General features: G+C 42.2%; 1 protein-coding gene across 1 annotated transcript in view; it reads right to left on the bottom strand.

Moving 5' to 3' along the window:
• Window positions 1-18,935, bottom strand: part of fstl4 (follistatin-like 4) — a 178,005-nt gene extending 159,070 nt beyond the window's left edge. Inside the window, exons 1-2 of the mRNA XM_044042396.1 lie at window positions 18,580-18,935; window positions 1,776-1,920 (exon numbers count right to left, since the gene is read on the bottom strand). Coding sequence (XP_043898331.1) covers window positions 1,776-1,910 — 135 coding nt within the window. The 5' untranslated portion in view covers window positions 1,911-1,920; window positions 18,580-18,935. The remainder of the gene's footprint in view (window positions 1-1,775; window positions 1,921-18,579) is intronic.
• Between the last annotated feature and the right edge of the window lie 3,699 nt (window positions 18,936-22,634).

Here is a 22,634-nt window from a genome sequence, read left to right as displayed (position 1 = left end):
ATCTGCTCGGGCTTTATGTTTGTGTTATGCAGACAACATTTGTTAAAGGGCTCATTCAAAGCTGGCAAGAAACGGTTTGCTCGCAGGGCGCGTCTTTTTTCCCTTTAACCCATGAATCGTTGCGCGTGCACACGCAGAGGCACGCTGAGGCTGGCTCATTCAGAAACTGGCCCGTAAGTGTTATTGAGTAATTATCTCAACAAATGATGCCTCAAAAAAAATAAAAGAAATGTTTAAAATGAAGTGTGCGCAAAAAAAACACGCAATGGCAAAGTCTCACAAAACTGACGCCCACAGAAGCACGGCTATACGTAATTAAATGTCATTAAATAATTAAATGTTAATTAAATGCAATTAAATGTTAAATGAACTAGAGCGTTGTTGTACAAAAGTACACGTCTGCTTTCATTCAGTTGCAAGACGAGGGAGAACAAACACGGACTGATGTCGAACGATCAATCCGTTTCGCTTTTCAGATCTCACATTATTTGGGTTAATAATGTGCGTGCGCTCATTACTCCAGTGGCACTTTGTTGCTGTTTTACATTCACTGCTCGTCAGGTTCCAGAACTGGAGATGCTAATTTAGCCTGGCTCATCGCTGGTTATGGGTGACATAACAGAACTAACTATGTTACTATGACAGGTGTCACGATTCGGTTTCTTTCATTGGTTTTATGTCACGATAACTCATTTAATTCCCATTTAATTCCCATTTCGATTGTCTACATGGTGTCATGAGTCAATGCGCCACACTAAGGCCTTATTCTTTAATAATTTAAATGATTTGTTAACACTATGAATAACCACTAAATGCTTAAATCCAAGGTTTTACACCAGCGAATAAGCTCACACACACACACGACATACTGTATACTGATGCTTTAAAGGACATGGATGAGATTTAATTGAAGTCTTTCTTTGTACTCACTCTTATTTAAGTTGTTCTAAGATATTCTACTTCTACAATAACAGTTCAGTGGCCTTGATCAGCTTTCAAAGCAAAATAAATCAGGAAACACATGCATTGATCAAAAATCCTTGGAATTCTTTTTTTAATTATATTTTTTTTTTTCTTTTGGCTAATGCTGGAAAAAAACACAGCTATTCAGACACTGCCAAGAATTAGGCGAGCTGGCAACCGGCCGTGTATATCAACACCGAACATACTGTTATGTGCAGAGACACGTTTCTGAGACAGAGTAAAGATTTTCATATCATTTGGCATAAAGTAGCTAACCAAACCCAACTCAACCTCCTTACAGGGAAAAACAGGTTTTATCCTCACGTTTCGATATGTTACAGTAGATACATCATTAAATTTCTGCTAATCATTTGAACTTTCAGCTACACACAGTGTTTCCAAATGTGTGTTGAGTCTAATTTGTATTCAGTGCTTTGGCGTGACTTATTGATCCGTGGGCTGACCATACTTTGGGCAAAAAGGTGTTGACTGCACTTCGTAAGACTAATCCGAGTGCCATAGGGACGTCTAAAAATCAGATTTATCAACGTATGAGTCCTGCCGCACAAAGTTGCATTCCAAATATTTCCTTAATGATCCCTGGGTGTGCATCAGTTAGTCAAAGTGTTTTTTAAAATGGGGCATATCAGGAGATTGAACTAAACACGCTATGTTTTGGCTCACTTCATCTTTCTGTGTAACTGTGATTTGATTTACGTGCGATATGATTGATTCACACTCCCGCGAGTGTTTCTCCTGCTTGATAGAGAGTGAAGGTGATGGCCTCGGCGGGACGCTGTTAGGATACATACCATGAAATGTGTTTCCTGAGAGGAGGAGCGGGACACGCCGTCTCGCCGGCTGCCTTTGTGTCCTTCCGCCAGCCAGCAGCCCCACGTTCCCAGCAGTGTGGCCACAGCCACGGCCCAAACACCCAGGCTTCCCATGAGTGTCGACCTGGAGTGAGACAATAAAAACACAAAATCCTTAGACTGTGTTGATCTATTCTGTACCTGTGCATCAGGCTGAGGCGAAATCTACTTCACATCTTCTAATTGTATTAGATTAACCACGTCAAAGTGGTTCGCTTGTGACTTATTCTGTAAATGCACCTGTAAATCTTCCAACACCATAGCTGTGACTGCAATCCGTCATAATCCTCATTGTATGCAAATTGCCGTCATTTACTGAGATTTAATTGTGATTAAGAGTGCACCATCATCCACCTCAAACTGTTCTCCGAAGATAAAGACAAATGAGACCATTTATCTGTTTAGGGAGGATGTGCCATTGATGTACAGGTTTCATTGCGAAAGCAGCTTTTCCCAAAATAACAGAGCCTCGTTTTCAGAAGCTATTTATGACATACAAGTGGGAACATCGTGACCTAACAAAGACAAACATGGACAGACTCAATTGTGACGCCTCAAACTCAGGGACTTTGTTGCTGACAGCAACTACAGAGGACACAGTTGAGTCGTTAAATACTTCCACGCGATGGGTGCATAAATAAATGCCTAAAATCATATTCATGCATGAGTGCACAGGAGTGTAATGCAGTCGTATAAACATCAAAAGGGAACACATAAATGATGTCAACAAAGAGAATGTGGAGATGTAAGATGGCGAACACAGTGGCAGACGTCTCCGTGCCTCTGTTTTTCTGTACTTTTTTAAACTGTATTCTTGCTGATTGAGTAGAGGCTCGACAGACAGACAGAGAGACACTTCTGGACGTTGGAAAGCCAGTTGGACAAACTAGAACCCCTCAAAGACTTCAACCTCAACGTGAAACCAGAAGACCGCTGTGCTGTCGCTGTTCACAGGGACTTGGTTGACCCCGACTCTGCGCTCCAGCTGCAGACACACTCCGTCTACAGAGGTGACCGCAGAGCTGACACCAGTAAGACCAAAGGAGGAGGAGGAGGAGGAGGAAGGTGTATTTATATCAACAACTCACGGTATGTGGATGTACAGACTGTGTCCAAGAATTGCTCAGCAGGCGTGGAAATGTTGATTTTGAAGTATTTACCGTTAATATTCCAACAAGAGCAAAAAAAAAACAAACACTTAATCACGTGTGTACAAACGTAGGCAATGCTTGCAATGCCCTGTCCCCACTTCCGACTCTCAGACCACATCTCTAACGTATTCTAACATATTCCACATATTCTAATGCCTGTATCCAGGCTACAGGCAGCACATAATGCCCCTGTTAATAAGACGATTAAGGTATGGTCCTGTAACGGATTACATCATTACTTGCATTGAAACTGTGATGCCAACAGATTCAGATTTGTCCAACCCAGAAACCCCGGATAAATCAGGACAGTCGAGACAGACGCTGCAATGTTTCTACTCTGCAGCTGACTCCAGACAAATGTGGCAAAGCAGGAGACACATCACTGACCTCAGCAGACCAACAAAAAATGATAAATCATCATAAACAATAACACTTTCCTACCGAATGACACATTCTACGCTCGCTTTTCGGCAGTCAAATAGCTCACAGACCCCTCCCACCTGCAAGCATGGATCACTACACCCACGACCCATCGTGTCATCAGCAGACATTTGCAAAACCCTGAGGAAAATCAACCACTGTAAGGCTGCAGGTCCCAAGAACATCCCTGGACGGGGCCTCAAGAACTTGCTGATGTCTTCACCTCCATCTTTAACCGGTCCCTCACCCAAGACACAGTTCCAACCTGCTTCAAAGCCACTGCCATAATTCTAGTACCACAGAAAATCCCAGGTACACTGGCCTTTCCCACCTGTAAAACAAGGACACTTACATCAGGATGCTGTTTACAGACTATAGCTCAGCATTCAACACAGTCATCCCCACCAACCTCGCTCAAACGACTCAATCCCGGGATAAACCTGCCTGGATTTACAGCCATCAGGAGTGGGACCACTTCCAGGACCGTAACCACTAACACCAGTACCCCAGGGCTGTGTACTAAGCCCCATTCTGTACACACTCTACACACATGGCTGCACCTCCTCACACGAGGATATCACCATCCTTAAATTTGCTGATGACACCACAGTCTTGAGTCTCATCAGCAACAATTAGGGTCAAAATAACAACTTGACACCGTCCCTCTTCACTCGCAGCATCACTGCGCTGTATGGCAACAGCACGCGGGCAGGCAGGCGCCCGACGCACAGAGAGATCACAGGAGCGGCCGCGTCCTCTCTGCAGGACATTGACCAGCAGAAGAGTCCTCAGACACTCCACACACCCCTTCAGCACCACCTCTCCACACTCATGCCGCCGAGAAGACAATGCAGGAGTGTGTAACGTGGAACACCGAGGCTGAAAGACACAACAGCCACAAACCCAACCCCAAATAATCAACAAATGACTTAATACCACTATCAGCACTTTATATAACAATGTTTGCACTAATTCATATACTACTTTTTCATCCTTTCCTTTTAGTGTTGTATATTCTAAATATATATACATCCTTTCTCTTTTCCTTTTGTTATTCTTGATCAGGTAGTGAATTTCCTTGCAGGGCTAACATGTTGGTTTTTTTTGCACATGACAATAAAGCCTTGAATCCTTGACTCGTTTGAAGAGACAGCCCCTCTGAAGTTGCAAACGGCGGAGTGTGCGGCGCGGACGCTTGAAGTACAAACTCCTCTGATCAATTTCACTCCCGCGACACACACTCGTGACACATCGAGACGCACGTACACAAATCTCCAGGAAATTTCAGTCGTGCGAACGGACAGCAAACGGCTGTGGGCTGATAGGATGAGGCTGTTTGTCTTTTTCCTCCTGCTGTCTCTTCTTCTCTTTTGTGCGTTTGTCCTCTTGTCACGGCCGTCTGTGTGTCTGCATGTTTTGCATATGTCTTCCTGGTATCTATAGCAATTACTAATGTGCTGCAAAAAACATAATACACGCCATCTCTGACATGTACTGTAGCAGAAGACAACAAATGACTTCATGTATTTACTCTCGTCTCGACGGTGTTTATGGGTGGACATTGTGACACGGCAGTCCGTTAGATGCGTTCAGGTAATGTGTTTATTGTTTTTATTGCCATCTTATACTTTTATAATGTGACTTTATTGTGTGTGTTAGTGCAGAATCGGTCGGGAAAACAAACCTCCCTCCCTTGTGGGGAGCCATAAAATGTCCAACCGAACTGAAACAAGGGCACAAAAACAACGCAGTGCATCTCAAACAGCGTTTATGGGCGGCGTTTAACATCTGCAGCAGTTCTTCAGGAGAATACAGAACACGGCAACTGTACCGTGATTCACCTTGACCTATCATGCTAAGCTCCCTCTCGCAGCAATTGGATTCTCTGCTTTACATTTTTCATTTTCCGATAAATAAAGATTTTTTTCTTAAAACCACTTCTTAAAACCTTATTGTATTCAGTGGTAAAAATCCATTACAAAGGAAAGTCAATTTACACTTTAAACACATTAAAATGCATTTTCGCCGGCAGAGTGTAAATGGAGTCTTACACAGTCACCGCAAAGCTGAGCTTCTTTCAACCGCACAGCACACACAGCACAAGCAAAGCCGACGCATCCACAACACATGACATCTTGCCCTATCGAAGGGAATGCACGTGTGAGTACAGTGACTTTATCCCGGCTTCCTCCCACAGTCTCGCATCTAAATTGACCGTAGGTGTGAGAGTGAATGTAGTTAAAACGTGTAACTTAATTTCTCAACATAAAAATAATCGGGTTCCGCTCCAGGTGTTAACATCTGGTCACAGCATTATTTTGGATAAGAAGTATGAAGTCTCAAACTCGTGGCCCACAGCCCACATGTGACTCTCCAATCCATTGTATGTTTCCTGCCACTTAATGTCAAGTTATAAACTTATTTTTGCAAGTAATAGATTCATTTTTGGGTCATAAACACTCTTTTCATTGTGAACTATATCTCATTCCACATGAGCACAGACACTTTTCTTTTGAAATTCTGTGAAATGTCTATTTTACTACTGGGGAAAAAAAAAGAAAAAAAGAGTTCATATCACTGGCCCCCGATTGGAAAGATGAGATGCTCGGAGGCCCTGAGGTCATTTGAGTTTGTGACCTCTGCTTTGGAACAGACATCACTTAGTTATTAGCCAACGCCACTAATCATGTGGGAAAGATCCTGTCGGTGTAAACATCACTCGACAAGGAACCACCGACATCATTTAGCCACCTAGCCCGGGGCTAAAGGGCCGCTCATAGATGAGAACTCACCCTTGTGAAATTAAACACCAAATGAGATCTGCCAGTCACTGTCTTAATGTGGCGCCTGGCCCTCACACACACACACACACACACAGGACTACACACATCAGTACACGTAAGTCACACAAACAGGGCAGACGAATGGTGCAGAATGAATGGTCCCTTTTTGGAGAAAGTCTAAGAGGAAGCCATTGTTTGACCAGAATATTAAAAAGCTTAAAGAGACATAGTCTTTAAAATGGGCACACCCAGAGGCAGCTCTGCTCAGATCAGGCTTCCTCAGCGAGGGACTAAAAGACGCACGTCATCCCAGCCCACTGTCTCTCCCTATCTGCCCCCCTCACAACTACTCATTTTCTGCCAACAAAAGTATTGTTTGATGATTAAAGCACACTGCAGAGCTAATCTCCATTTTCAGTCACTTCCGAAATTTCATACTCATTTTCTCTACATGAGTTTTTGCGGGGAAAATGGTTGAAGGGCTTTTTTAAATTAGCAACTGAACCAGCATGTTATTAGTTGAATCACAAGCTTGTAATAATGGATTTTAAAAAGAAAGGTGAAAAATTAAAAAAAAAGGCGGACGAAACAGGGCCACGGGGGGAACAGACTTCCTCTAACACATGAGTGCGACGCAAAGCCAGGATTCGTCAGGAACGGATTTGGACAGAGAAAAAGCAAACGGGGAGCGCATGGGCATAAACACCTGCATTTTTAATGTCATGTGACACCTGACATTTGACCATGAATGCCACTGCACCATCCAACGGAAAAGAAGCCTCCATTCATACGCTCCGCCACACCAGGCCTGGCTAAAGATCAATGAAAACAAGGATGGGAAAACTTTAAAAAGTGTGTGGTGGCTCTTACGAAAAAAAAAAAGCTATAGTAATAACTGAAGCAGTAGCTCGCCAAGCTAAGTTTAAAGGTCCAGTGTGTAAAAGAATTGGCGACATCTAATTGTGAACTAGGGACTCATCAGGGAAGTACAGTAGCCTGTGCATGACAGAAAGGACGTTCAAGCTTCTGTTCCACAATGCAAAATGCACTAACTCATGCTGCTCCGTCTGTTCAGGCTGCTGTGGAAACATGGTGGTGCAAGACGGTGGCAGTAGTGTAAGGTATAAAAGGTAGTATATCCAGTGAACCCTCGTCAGTGTCACACACTGGACATTTAATTGCCACAAAAGCACTTCCGTCACTGAAATATTACCGCACGCAGGAAAATAATTGGAAAACAAAACCACTTCGCTGGATTTTAGATGCCTCTGGTTGTTTGTGACGCAGACAGACCAGAAACTAAATCTCAAAAATAGCCGTCTAAGTGTCTATAATATGCAGTGTTTAGGTACAGCAGCAGAGCCATCTGGTAGCCATCACACTTTAAAAAAAGGCATTTAAAGCATCACTCAAACATTGAGCTGTTAAATACTAATAATTCAGCTCTAAATATGATTCATATTCATTCATATTACTCACTGCTTAATTTAACTTAACTATAAAAATAGAGGGGATACATCATAAATACAGCTCCTTCTGCCTGTAGTTGTCAATCTTGATCTCAGTGTTGCAAAAGTTGCTTTTAACAAGTTTAAGATATAATTTATTTTAATAAGAGCACACAATTTGGTGTATGGAGTATGTGTTATATATTTCAAGCAAATCTAATTACACACATGCAAAACAGGCACCAAGAGAATAATTTGAACTAAATTGGATCCAATTATGACCTTGAGTCAGGGGGGAATTAAGTCTCTGTGCCGATACTCAAGGAAGATTGCGTGCGCGTGTGATTATTTATGGATCAAAAACATCTTTCAGTGTGAGAAACTACAAAAAAAAACATCTGTCTGTGCTCAGAGGAGTGCACACAAACTGTCACACGGTGGCTAATGGTGATGTGTGTCAGCAATATCATGTATGGATCCGAGAGAGCAGAACGTTCTGTGGCGCTGATGCAAACTGATGTTTCCTGTTTCGTTGGAGTCAACTTTTTTCCCCCTATTTACAGCATTTTTCGCTGTAAATTATATGAACCGCGTATAACTACAATAGCAGCAGCAACAATATGAACAAGTACAGTAAAATCCCTTGTACGTGTACATATACAGTACTTTTGAGTCAAAAATATGTAATGTAGTTTAAAACTGTGGTTGATTGTGGACTATGGGTTCTTGAGACCTGTTATGCGGGTTCACGGTGGTGAGCTGGTTAGTCCTGTAACCTCACAGCCTGTTTGAATCCCAGTAATTACATGAACTCCCCCAAGTGTACACGGGTTTGCTCCCACATGCACAATACACAACTCTGGGTGTGTGTTTATAGATCACATATTCAGGCTTTAAAAAAGTTCTTTTTGTCTTCTCATGTGTTGTTGAGTCAAAGCTATGATTGATTTTATACAACGCATTTTTAGTGGTGATATAAAGTAGCAATGATTCTGCAGGCGTCATATAAATAGATCGTTTTTATTTTATTTGTGTTCATAAAAACAAGCCAAGTGAACTGTGACCTGTTTCCAAGTTTCACCAATTCAATCCGATTTTAAACATTTTCAGTACTTTTTGCTCAGGCGTGTTTATATAGTTGGTGAAAATGAAATTATTTTTTCATCAGGTGCTGAAAAAAAGAAGATAAGACACTCATTCTTATAATCTCTATATATACTGTGCATTTCTGTGTACATTTCTAAGGGTTAAAGTTCGTTTAATGAGAATGTGCGACTGTGAGCGTGCAGCGTGGTCGCCTGTCGATACATGTGAGCAAAATGATAAAGTGGCGACTGATCCGGTGTGAACCCTGTACTGAATCAATGCAGCAGCACGTGGCCGTGGAGCAGTGTTGCTGTAAATGATGTGAAATTGCAATAATATATATATCGTATGGTGATATATGCAAAACCCAGTTCTCGTCACTCTGCCTCTTGCCCAAATTAGGTGGGATTATCTCCAGCTCCTCTGTGACCCTCTACGGATGAGAATTAGACAATGAACGAACCAGCTAATGTGACCTCTGCAAAATGTGACCAAAATAAGCAGGAGTGAAAGAAGCCAGTAAACAGCCAGATAGAAGCAGAACCGCCCCCTTCTCTGTAACGGAAGCCAGGGACGGCCTCCAGCTGAGCTCTCAGACAAATCCGAGTGATCAGCCTGAGCTCTCTCCTTCCTGCTCTCTGTCCCAGCTACGCGCCCCAGGTAGGTTTTGCTGTCACAGTTAAAAATGACACGTTCAGTTCCAGTAAGACAACCAGTCCCCACACAGCGTGCTTCCTCCCTGCAAAGTGCTGAGCATTTAAAAAAATATTACAAAAGGAGCGGAGGGGAGGGAGGGAGGGGAGGGAGGGGAGGGGACAGAAGAAATAACATCTGCGAACGGTGAACAGCATATGCTGAAACTGTAAGGTTTGTAGTTCACCGCCCTGAAGTGAAATATTTTGCATATGAAGCATTGTAATAAGCTAATTTTACGACTGTGGTGCATACAGATTTTTTTCCAGGACTCTCTGCATATTTACCCTGTAGAAAATATCCTCTGATTAATAGGAAGAGAGAGAATATTGACGATTGGGTTAGCCTACTCACCTTTAAAGCATACAGCATACTGCACGCTCTTATTTTGTAAGTCACTGCTTTTTCTCCAATTGCTGCATGGAGGAAAACCACTGTGTGTGACACTGACGCTGAAACCCTCTTCAGCTGAATCTCATCCTGCATGTGCTGTTCTATCCGTGGCTGCTTCCACGTTTCACTTACTAAGTCCCGAGTATGAAACACAGCACCCGCCCAGGGAATCACGTTTGCCCAAAAATGTGCCTGCAACAGCGACTCCACTCATCCGAGTGTCATTTTTTTTATTACCGTGGGCTTGGAGAACATACTGAAGATGCCAAAGGTGTCACTGTCGCGGTCTATCTTTCAACTACGCATCAGGATCAGTGCACGTTATCTTCTACACACACCCAAGTGTGTAGTGAACAAGATATGCATCCTTTAAAGTTGTTGTTTTTTTTTATTTATCTTTCTCCCTCACTTTTATTGATATACTTTATGACAAGAATGGTAATAAATCTCAGGATGCTCTGGAGTGGCGTCCCCCACAGAGGATTAATACAGCACAGTAGTGTGGGAAAGATAAGGTTATGACCTGTCATTCACTGCACTGTAAAGGACTCATAAACACTGCTGCTTGGACAGGAGACAGGGGATTGACAGGGCACACACACACACACACACAGCTAGTATTTAAAATTGCTTAAAGGAATATATTTAGCTTTGTATTACTAGCATAGGGGTAGTATTTTTGAAAATGTGCGCTTCCCAACCCCAGTTTCCCCAGAGTTCTGAGAAATAACTTCATTCTTTTGTTTTGTTATGTGTCCACCAGTAGCTAAACTAAACCAAAGCTAAATGCAAGTATTCCTTTAACTCCAACATACAAAACGACATAATTATGGAGACTGGTGGCAGGACAGGAAAGGAGAACAGAGTATAGTTTTCAAATCTAAATTGCAATATGAAATAACGGAATTGGAAACTTGTCCTGTTTTTGATCGTTATTTGTTCAAACCCAATAAAAAACAATGCAATTTAAGCTATCATTTATATCATTATGTTCTCATTCTTCAGTACAGGGGCTCACATTTTGCCGCCTTTAAAGCCACAACACAGCAAACACTGAAATACTGCTCACAATCGCAATTAGACACTATACCCAAACCTTCCAGCAGTAGAGGAGACTTCATATGACATAAATGTGTCATAAATACATTTGCAGTATGTAAATGTAAAAATCTACTAGATTAATTTTGGGTGTCTGGGCTCTGACCTCGTTACTCTCTCCTCGAGCTCCCTCTGAGATGTGCGACTGTAAGCTGGGGGGACTGGAGCCTTTTTTTTAAAAAGCTGCAGCGGCGGCGGGAGCGGCAGCAGTGGCATAGATTTCAGGTGAGTGGAGTCAGCAGCAGGCATGTAGGCAAAAAAAATAAAAAATAAAAAATGAGCCTCAGCGGTGACAGTTTAAGTGCACGGACAAGATGAAAAGGGTGTGTGTGGGGGGATATGCGTGGAAGTGAGCGATGAGGACGTCTCTGAACTCGCTCTCGCATGTTTTGCCTCATATAGCAAGAAAGTGGAGTTTTCTAACGCACAGTAGTAAACAGTTGCGTTGCCTCTTTTCAACCCCTGACTATGAATAAACTACAGTATGTGTGTCTGTGGTAATGAAGGTTTTAAAGGTGTTAGAAGAACAGTGAAGGTCTATGGCACAGTATGATTTGTTGACAATCAGAGGGACACTGAATATGTCCACGGACACAGCTGCGGGGAACGACACCGGGGCTGAGGGATTTTGAATAAAATCAAATTGCGATTGCGATATGATTCGCGATATGAGAGGGAAAGGTCATTTTTATTCCTCATTTTTTCATTCGAAAAACATTTGAAATGATTACGGTGTGATATCTGTGCAGACCTGTGAGAAACAAAGATGTTTTGTTCACTCTGTAGAATGAGATGTGTATAGATCAAGACAATTAATCAATCGAAAAATGATATTTTGACACACACGTTGCAATTTCGACTAAAAAATTCAACATGGCTCCATGTCTTACACCTTTATCTAAAGGGAAACTGATCTCTATTTCATGTGTAGTAACGTGGCTAAAACATGCTCCTTCCAAGTCATAAAAGTATATAAGCGGAGGAAATTTTAGCCGCAATAACGTCACAATAGTACTGAGAACTGAGGTAATAAACAATTCACTAAAATTGAGAGACGGTACAAACATGCAGTCATTTGTGGAAGAAAAAACAGACACAATAGGAGTTTGAGAGACACAAAAGGCAGGAAATTAAAACAAAAACCTGCAACAAAAGGGACACAATTAAAGCAATTACAACATGTCAAAAAAAAAAAGAAAAGTTAATATATTCATTTTGCCGAGAAACATCTGCACATGTGTGCTTTTAGATTGTGCTCAGTTGCACCCACAGCGCGCGTGAGAACGGCTCAGAGACTCTGGAGAGAAAAGAATCCAGAGGCTGTGATGTTTTTTTGGGAAGGCCACATATCCTTATCAGCTTGGCTTCTCTGTTACCTAAGGATTAATTGTTGGCTGACACTCTCTCTTTGTCTCTTTCTGTCACTTTGAAGAAGCAGAAGCTTCAGGTTGTGTGAGGTAGTTATAAGCCTCAATCCGGAGACGACGAGGGAACGAGGGGGGGAAAGAATGGAGGCCCCTTTTTTCTGTTCTCATCATCTCCCTCTTTACCTTTGTTACTCTTCCACGATAACGACGTTTGGCTTTTTTCCTCTGACATTCTTGTGTGACCACATCAGCAGTCCACGTGAGTTAAAGCCTGAATCGTGCTCGAAACTGGGATTTACTTCCCGATATCCCCGCTAAGCTGTATGATGTTGACTGTAAGGGCAAGAAAAACAATAATATGACGTAAAAAAAAATAGAGATGTCGGGGGACTTGCGGTGCCTTGACAGAGTGGTTTCCCTGGTTAACAGACTCCATCTAATTATAGAGCAGAAACAAAGCAGCGGTGGCGAGTGCAAACAACATGAAAAAAAAGGATAAATAGCTCTACAGAGGCATTTCTGGAGAAATATATGGTTTGTATACATCATCATCACTGACCGGAGAACCACTACAACACAGTAATAGTTGCTTGTTGTGGTCTGAAGCCTTGCTCTGGGCTGCAGCAACCAGAAATCAATATATGTGAAGAGGAAAAGGATTCATCTTTAATATACAACGTTGTCTCCTAAACATGAGTCTCGTCCAGACAATTTCCACCTTAATTTAATCTTGTTACGGTCGCAGCACTTGGTTAAGGTGAGGCACATATTTTGGCCTCATATAAAACAGAAAATAAAGGAAATATTACGTGCTCATTTGCATTTAGTCAGACCACCTTGCACTGTCTCTGTTGCCACCACAAACAAAACGTTCGGCTCCATTAATCCAACGAAAACACTGCCTTACATTTCCTACAAAAGCATCTGCTGCTGCAGTCTAGAAGTATCATTTGTATGACAAAGGCTCGCTAATGTAACGCTCGGTGTACCTGAGTCGAATCCAGAGTTGATGCACTTCACTCGTAAGCATTTGGACATTCAGAAGAAAGTTCTTAATGTTCCCAAAGGGGTTTTTGTTTGTCTGCTTGTTTGATTTGTTTGTTGGTGTCTCTTTCTGACGACTGCCGTGGTCGTTTCCTTCGGCAGCTCCATCAAACCCTCAAAAGATTCCGAATTGAGATTTATCAGTTCCAAATAACCAAATTCACCTTTAATCATTTTCCTTTTAGCACAATAAGAGAATAAGCTGCCTCTCACAGACATCCGCTGCTCTCCGAGCCATTTTCATCACAAAGCAGGATGATCACTACTAATTGGCATTGGATTTAGACAATGGCTCGGACAATAACAAAATAACTTTGAGGGGGAAAAGCTTTGTCAGAGTCCATGGATGGAATGAGGGATGACTGCATAAAAGGGACTGGCAGATTGGTGACTAAACTCACTGCAGAAAGAACCCATCTGCCAGTAACCTTTCCATAACCCCTCTATGCAATTCGATGTCTCTGCTGACTCTTTCATCAGTTTCCCTGCATTCAGACGAAAAGGAGGCAGAAAGCACTATTTGCCCAACAGTCACGCAAGCTGATGGTCTGAGCTGAGCCGCAGCGGCGTTCATATGGGAACGCAGCGGTAAAGGTCGTTTCTCGATAGTTCAACATTAGTGAGCGGAATTTCAAGTGTTGTTCACATTTTGGTAGTCGCGCGCTCAACGGGGAGAACGCGGGGATTTATGAGGTGAGCCGACCGTAATCTGTCTCTGGAATAAAGAAGTGCAGAATCTAATGGGGCAAGTTAGTGATCGTTCTCACTTCCAGCTTTATTGCTATTAAGTGCTTCCTATTGTCAAAGGTCTCATTCAAATCAGGGTGTCAGTGTGCTAAACCCACGAGGTTCAATTTAATACTAATCTTAGCCGCAGTGCCATCACAAGAGGGACTTTGTAGCAAAAGTGGGAGTCGCCATCTGTAATGCATTTTTTGTGCTTATGTTTGGTTTGGAGGAGGGCTCGATATAATTCTTTTGGAAAAATTCACAAACCCTAACAAATCACTAGGCATAAAAAAAGAACAGAAGTAAGTGGGGTTGGTTTACCCAAGGGGGGATTGCTTAGTTGTGTGGAAATAAATCCTGCTCCTTATTAGACAAGCTCTGCATGGGGGCAAGGCGACGTGATGCCGAGCAATTAAACCGCGGAAGAGTGGGACATTAAAACTCATCTGACAAATTTCATTCGTTCTAATTAAAAGTAGACGCGGAATTGCCGTCCAGGGCGTCATGTAACAAATGTGCTTACCTTGATTTTTTATACTGTGTGAAGTACAAAACAACATCATTGTTTAATGGTTTTCATGTTTACAAGTCACATCCAGCCAATTATGAAGCACTTGTACGTCTTACACTTGTGGGAACAATTTGGGTCTTGGCCCGGGAACACAAGGACAAGTGGATGACCTGGCTCTATCTCTTCAACAACAGCCGTCTTATCATCCATCACTGCCATTGTGTGTTTTGGGATCTCAAATCTTGGCCTATCCTTTCTTGCATTAACAGCTGATCCATGCTAAAGCTACCATGCCTTCTTTGAATGTAAGACGCTACACACACTGGATGACTTTGGTTTATAAGGCTCTTCTTGGCTTGGTTCCTGCTTATTTATGCACTTTTCTTCATAGAACCATTATGCCTTACGTTAGACATTTTGTACCCGTCTGCTCCCACCGAAATGGGAAAAAAAACGTACAGTTCCTCTGCCCCGTTTGCTTGGAATACCCTCCAAACTGAACTAAAATGATAATTTATCTGAAAAGACCGACAACAGGAATCCATTGAACAGTGCCTGCGTTCTTAAACTCCTGCACTTTATTTGTCTATTTACTTTTGTTTGTTTTGTAACTGTTATCTCCCTGTTTTTATTAACTATGACGTGTGCTGCTGCCTTACTTGGCCAGGTCACCCTTGCGGTGACCTGGCCAAGTCTTGATCTCAATGGGTCTTTTATCTGGTTAAATAAAGGTTAAATAATAATAAATAAAAAAAAGACGATGGGCTTTAAAATGCTAACCAAATCAGACAAAGTTCTACATGTCCTACAGCCTCCTATTAAACTAATGGAAATCTACAGACCGTTAGTCTTTAAGTCATTTAAAGGCATTTTTTAATAGTTATATAATATGTGTACATCTAATGTTCTATCTAATGGGTTTCTAATAATCGGAGCTGATGGGTGATGAATGGCGGAATAGAATAAACTACAAAATTAAAAACAAGCTCTGTTTCTACTATATATCTCAGCTTGCCAAAACAATGTGGCTCATCAGTGTACGTATCTACTGTATCTGCCACACTCAGACTTCCCTCTTTCCTTGGATTTAGGAACACAAGCAGCAGAGAAGTCAAGTGGTGCTTTTCCCCCCCGAAACAACCCGTCTTAACCCTCTTATGTCTGCAAGCATTTCACTCAGTGAAAATGTCCCGGGGCGAGACACTGAACTCAGAACCTGCAATCCTGTCTCAGGATCTGACCTCATGCCTTCGAGGAGCAACGCAAAGAGTAATTCTCCACTTGGATCAATACGTGTCCCGTTTATTATTAAAGGACAATCTGCAGGGTTAAGATCCTCTATATTGGCATATATTAATTTCAGCACTGCCTGCTTGGTTCCTTGGTGCACAAACAAAACGGTGTCTATTCTAATTAAACATCAACACTGCAAGCCACACAAAAAATTACTGGCAACTAAACAAATCTCATTTTCCCTCAAGAACAACCACAAAAGTGCAGGTTTGACTCTATTTTTGCAGGGATAGAAAACGGGCTTATGCTAATTCAACTCCTGTGACTGAAATGTTACAGTGAAGAATTTTCAGTCTGTGTGCTTCCATAAAACACGTGTCGTACACATACAGACACAGACACATACTATCTGTAAGTGTGTGACTCATCCCACTATTAGACTGTCTCTGAAGCACAACAAGCAGCCATAATCTGCTGGACACTGCACTGTAATGGCTCTCTGCGAGACAGCTAATAAGTTACACGCCAGATTGCAAACTGCAATAAGCCCAACTGAGTCACTATTCTGGGCCACATCATTATTTCTCAACCCCGCTGACTGTGACCCCGGGGTGGGCTGCAAAACCGCTCTGAAGGGTTGAGGACATGATGTGGCCCCTGGAAGAAGAAAGTGCTTTCTGAGCCACTCTTGTTCTCACCAAGTAAGGATGAAGTCTTCTTTAACCTTCTTTTACGAAACCGTAGACCCAATACGTTAGAAGTTGTATATTAAAACTAACATATGTAAAGGTTAAAAAAGTGTTTATGTGAAGATTACTCTTTAAAGCATCTTGTACACCTCTGCATGCTGCACACATGTGAACATATCACAGAAAATGTAGCTTGCCTAGACTACAGGTGGTGATGTACTGAGAATCTCACAAGATAATTGTTTGTGCATCACTAATGACATCATTTTGGTCCTGTCCAATTTCAGATTCACTACTGTTTGTGGAGACATTGGTACAGATCCCTGCTTTGAAGTGTATAGATATGTATATACCTTTTAAGACACTGTATTATTATGCATTTATGTATGCCATTGTGTGTACTCTTCTATGTATTGAGCTGCATTTGCTATGGATCATTATTCAATTTTATTCTTTAAGTATTATTCTTTAACTGGACTATGAGTTCATAATTATGTCTGAAATGAAATGATATGAATTTGACAATGATTCATCCTTACTATTTCCCCCTTTTTCAAAATTGCAGTATCACTGAGTGAGTCACGAGCACAACAGACGACTTGAAAACCAATTAATCCATAAATCATCCCTACCTTTTCATGGCAGGAATCATACAGTACATTATGCTTGTGCCTCTGTATCTCGCTTGCTTGGCTCTGGCAAAGAGCGAGCGACTATAGGCTAATTAAAACTATCGGATGTGTGTCACAATAAATTTACGAGTGGGAGCCAAGAGGTTGCCGTAACAAACAGATCCAGCAGAGAACCGCTGCCCGTTAATAATCTTATACAGGAGCAAGAGGGAAGATATTGATCCAGGTCTCTCTGCGTGAGCTTGCAAGTAAGCGTGTTGTAGTTGTATGTGTATGTGTATGTGTATGTGTATGTGTATGTGCATGTGCATGTGCATGTGCGTTCACGTGTGAGAAAATGTGTCCGAGTTGAAGGGCAGAATTTACAACCTTTATTCTCTTTTTCATCAGATAACACACTGATGAATAGTTATGATTATGTTGTTCAGGGTGGTGGTGGTGTGAGGGGGTCACCTAACCCAGAAAGGATGGAGTGCGACGGGGGGAAATAGTGGAGCAGTGAGGGTGAGAAGAGCTGGCGCCTGTTCAGCACCATGGAGAGCTCTTTTCAGCACCATGGAGAGCTCCAGCGGCTCAACTATGCTGCTCGGCCGCAGCGGAGCCTCAGCTGCTGGGGTGCAATGACAGGATTTCCCCGTGAGAGAGAGAGAGCGATGGAGCAGCTCATTTAACATATTTAGAGGAGGGAAAATCTCATTCTGTCAAGAACCCTGCTATTCATGAGAGTTTCTGCACTAGATGAAGGGAGTATAGTGCTCTAAAAAGACACTGATTGGTAAGAGATGAAGTCTTTCCTACAGCCTGCCAAAGAAATGAGGTGACGGGCATGAGAGCAGGTGAAAGGTGGGCACAGAGGAGCCCTATTAAGACTCAAAGCCAAGTGCGGAATGTGCGTGACTCTCCGTGTTATCACTGCCAGTGGTGCCTCTGCTGCGTGAGCAAACCTGGCGCATCCGGGCAGCGGAGACTTCTTCTGGAGCCATTATGTTAAAACACTACGTTGTTGTTTTCGAGGACGCAGAGCCTCGATTTAAACCTGACATCTGCTTATAGTGCATGATAAACCTCTAATAGACGGAAAACCAGAGCGAGTGTGGTTAAACAGCATCACAGGCTGTCACTGACATGGACCTGCGCTATAACGCAGCAACACACACACACACACACACATGCATGCATGCATACACTGGTATCTCCACGGCTGCAAACCCGAGAGCTCCCCATCTTATTTAATGACACATTTCTGCTCAGCTTTACCCACAAAACTCATTCAAAATGAGTAAGTCGCCGTCAACAACCTCCGTGTCTGCGTTCACTCCTGACGCACGCACACACACACACACACACACACACGACGCAACGTCGTGCCCCCAAAAAAGAGCCAAACTTGTTTAAACAAAAACAACAAATATATCTTCACGACACACAAATGAGAGCCAGCGTGGGCAAACACGTCTCTCTTCTTACCTGCGTTATTCTGAGGCAAAAAGGGGACAGAAAAGAAACGGGAATTCGCGCAAAACGTGCCACAGCGTTTCCTCGCAGCGACGCGTCCAAACTGCGCTCCTTTAGTTCCACAGCTCCCCTCTCTCTCTCTCTCTCTCTCGCTCTCTCTCTCTCTCCCTCTCGTCTCGCTCGGGCTTTGAAAGAAGAGGCTTCAGGTAGAAATGTGGACGGATGTGTCAGTGGCAGCTGTGTTCGTCAGTAGCGACGGGTTACAATAGCGCGTCCCAACTCTCAGCAGCTGCAGCAGCGGCGGCGGTTTGCCATCCTCCGGCTCGTCCGGCTCCGGGTTTGTTCACAGCGCTGCGCTCCGCTCCTGCTCTGCCCTATTTCAACTCCTCTCTCACTCTCTCTCTCTCTCTCTCTCTCTCTCCCCTACTGACGTCAGCCGCTGCACGCCAACATGCGGCGAGGCAGCATCTGCAGATTCATCGCACTGGAAAGCGACATATGCGTGCGTGTGTGCGTGTGTGTGTGTGTGCAGAAACAGCCTGCGTGCAAGTGTTGGTGTGAGTGATACAAGACACTACAGCAGAGACCAAAGACTGGAGGAAATCCAAATCGTATTTGCAGATGTTTAAGGTTCCTTTCTTCATTTGAGGGATGGAACATTATTATAATGTGTTAATAAATGTAGGTTTTTGCTCAAATTGCATGATTTTGATAAGGTTTTTGGAAGTTAGAGCTGATGTGAAATCCTAAACATGCAGGCACAAAATACAATGTAAAGTGTTTTTTTTTTTTAATTTACTGCAGTCAACAATATAAACGACAACACGGCCCCAGACGCACTTCCAACGCATTTGTCTAACATTGACAACTGAAAAATAGATCATAGTTGACAAAATTTGACTTCAACTATAACTACTACTATATAGATAAGAGGAGAACAAAAACATGTGGCTTGTGTCTGCGAGAATACTCAACAGTCAAATATCTTAATCCATATTTTATTTGGCGTCACTGACTAATGAACCATGAATGGTGTTCACAAACAGGAGAGATGGTATTATTATAATTACATACATACATACACACTGTAGATGGGCAAGTTTTAGAATTAAGGCAACACGTGTTTTTCAAAGTTGAAATCAATCGTAATCCTGACACTGGCTTTAATCCAGAAACGTGCATCAAGCACTTTCACTCCTTCTTCCTCCTCCTCCTCTTCCCTTTGGTTTCAAGTGGGACATGGGATAACTGTGCACGGCACAATTAGGCCTACATACCATACTCAAAAGACACACCCCCCCAACATCAAAATTGCATGTGGCACTAAAAGATTGATGCTCAATGTAACATTTATCAAGATAATGAAAAAAAAAATAACAGGCAAAGAAAGAAAGAAAGTCTCCTCAAATACTCACTTTTATTACTAATTCACAAATGCCAGTTTATGGTTGTATTTCAAATATCTGCTTTTAAATTAATTGGACACATAAAGAGTGGCAGGGAGGTATAGATAAGGAAGTCAGTTAAAATGGTGGTGGGGGCTGATGTGGCACAAAGAAGAAGAAGAGAGGGAGAGGAAGAGAGGAAAAAAATAATACTAAGCACATTTCCTGAAAACGTATGTGCCCTATAGGACTACAGCTGCAGGAGGTGGGGCTAAGGTGATGCTATTCTTGGCTGCTATAGAGTCAGTACGTTTACATACAAAATTACAACGTGAGTTTCAAAGTCAAGCCCTCGTTACATTGAACGAGTTCAAAGCTCTGGTTGAATCGTTTCAGTCTGGCTGCGTAACTTTAATGTTATCTGTTGTTTGTTGTTGCAAAAGATATCCTTTGATCTCAATGGGACCAACCTGGATAAATAAGGGTTTAAATAAATGATGATTTCCAGCAACAGTATTGCAGTTTATAAGTCTTCTACTTATGTCAAAGATTAGGGAGGACATTTTGAGTCCAGCTCTCATCCGACTATGTGTATACATGCAGGAGCAATTGGACTACGAATTGCATTATCAGGATATGTTAGTCTGACTAAGAGTGGCTCGATTTTAGTCGGACTAATGTGTTTAAATGACGGTAAGAAAACAAATGGTCTTTGTCCGAGTAAAATCAGACTTTTGCCATGCATGTAAATGCATTACAGGCCTATACGTTGTTGGTTTTGGTTGCTATTTTTCAAACTTAGTGATTTTCAGCCCAAACATCTGTTAATCTGAGAGTTATCGAAGTCAAAGAGCGATAGGAAGATCATCTAGTGTGGGATTCAGAACAATCCTCTGACTTCTTATAGAGTGGTTTTATTGTTGTTTCCTAAATTATTATTATAAGTAAGAGTATAATCATTATCATCATGGTGTGCCTTGGGTTATACACCGACTTAAATCTCCTCTGTGCACACCCGAACGCATAAAGCATGACATCACACTTCTTATTTACACTCAAGTCTCCACCAAAACTTGGCAATGTGGCGCTAAATGTGTCACTGACCCACTTCCATCTAATTTCTCGTCGGGGTCTCGCCCCGAAAACACACGCACCGCTTCAACGCGCTTTCCATAATACATTTTTACAAGGACAACTTCAGAAGACACAGACACAAACACACATTCCGTCACCTGTCTCTGGGACATTGCGGTGGAAATGTTCCGATCCATATTATTGACAAATGCATATCACATCTCTTCATAAAACCAACAGCTCTCTGGGCAACGCGGAGACGATCTGACTGCTGTAGGCGTGCCCCGAGTGGCAAATCAATCACACCTAAATGGTACAAATATGAATCGACCCGAGGGGCCCACGCAGACCTCAGCCCATGAATCGCATTGCCACAGCACCATTACGTGCATTTTACCTACAGCTATGTCCACGACGGGTCAAAGTGAATTTAGCTTTTTGGTGGATAAAGAATGCACAGCAGTCATAATTAGTTTTTCCAGTAATACATCTGAAATATAAGATCATCTCCCTTCAACCTTCAGGGCACTGAGGCATGTGTCAGCACTAAAAGGTTCCTCACACTGAGCTGCTCCCTAAGAGACACAGAGACACAGAGACACGGCACGAGATGGAACCATAACTCTCCTTTAAGTATAGTGATGCAGCTCTCACACACACACACACATAACTACAACTAAAACTATCACTGTAACTGTACAACATTATTGTCCCCAGCTTTTCCAACTTGTTACGTAAAGAACACACTGTTTTCTGCACTGGAGAACTGTTTCACATCATTCCCCATCTCTCTGCTCGCTAATTGTCATTCCTCAATCTTTGCAGTTTGCCATTTGACCCTTTAACACGCAGAGTATCACAGAAGTGTGGTTATTACGGTAATTTCACTAAACTAATGTTATTTTAAATATGTGATATAGTGTTCAAATATTCATGTGTTTTTTTAAATAAACCTTTTTGTTCTTCTTCGTTTTTACATGCAGTAAACTGTAAGTAGTTAGATATCGAAAGTCATTCTGGAAAACTGTGCAAAACCACTTAGTGGTTAAAATAAGCAGGGGATAAGGACAGCAATACCAAACAGCAATATCAAATGTTATATATTCATTATTTAGGAATATAAAATAGTTTCTGTATGTGTTTCAACAACAAAAGTGAAAAAAACTGTCTTTTCTACATATTTCACTCTCTACCTTTTGAGGTTTAGAGCAATTTAGTGAACTGCAAAGTGTTAAATAAAGCACATCAATCATCAGGTTGAATTTGTTCTGCACCACCAGTTGAAAAATTAATGTTGTGTGGAATATGGGCTCGTGCAGCTGCAGCATAAAGAGCGGCAACTCCCTCCTCGTCTCCCGTCCTGGCTGGAGGATACTTTTACCTTGGTCAGCTTTAGTTTGGGAAAACTTTAAATAACAATAAACACAAACAAGCAGCTTCTATTATTTACTTTAAACGCACCTCAGCGACACACATGCACACACTTCACCCAGTACTCGATGACACAGAGCTCAGAGAAACCTGAACAGTATCAGGTACAGTACATCGGTTCGATGACTCCTGACATTTGATGTTTCTTCTGGACAAACCAGGGCTTTTGATAAGTTC

This window comes from Solea senegalensis, linkage group LG13 (genome assembly GCF_019176455.1).
Source record: "Solea senegalensis isolate Sse05_10M linkage group LG13, IFAPA_SoseM_1, whole genome shotgun sequence".
NCBI classification, from domain to species: Eukaryota; Metazoa; Chordata; class Actinopteri; order Pleuronectiformes; family Soleidae; genus Solea; species Solea senegalensis.
This window is presented reverse-complemented; position numbering and strand designations above follow the sequence as displayed.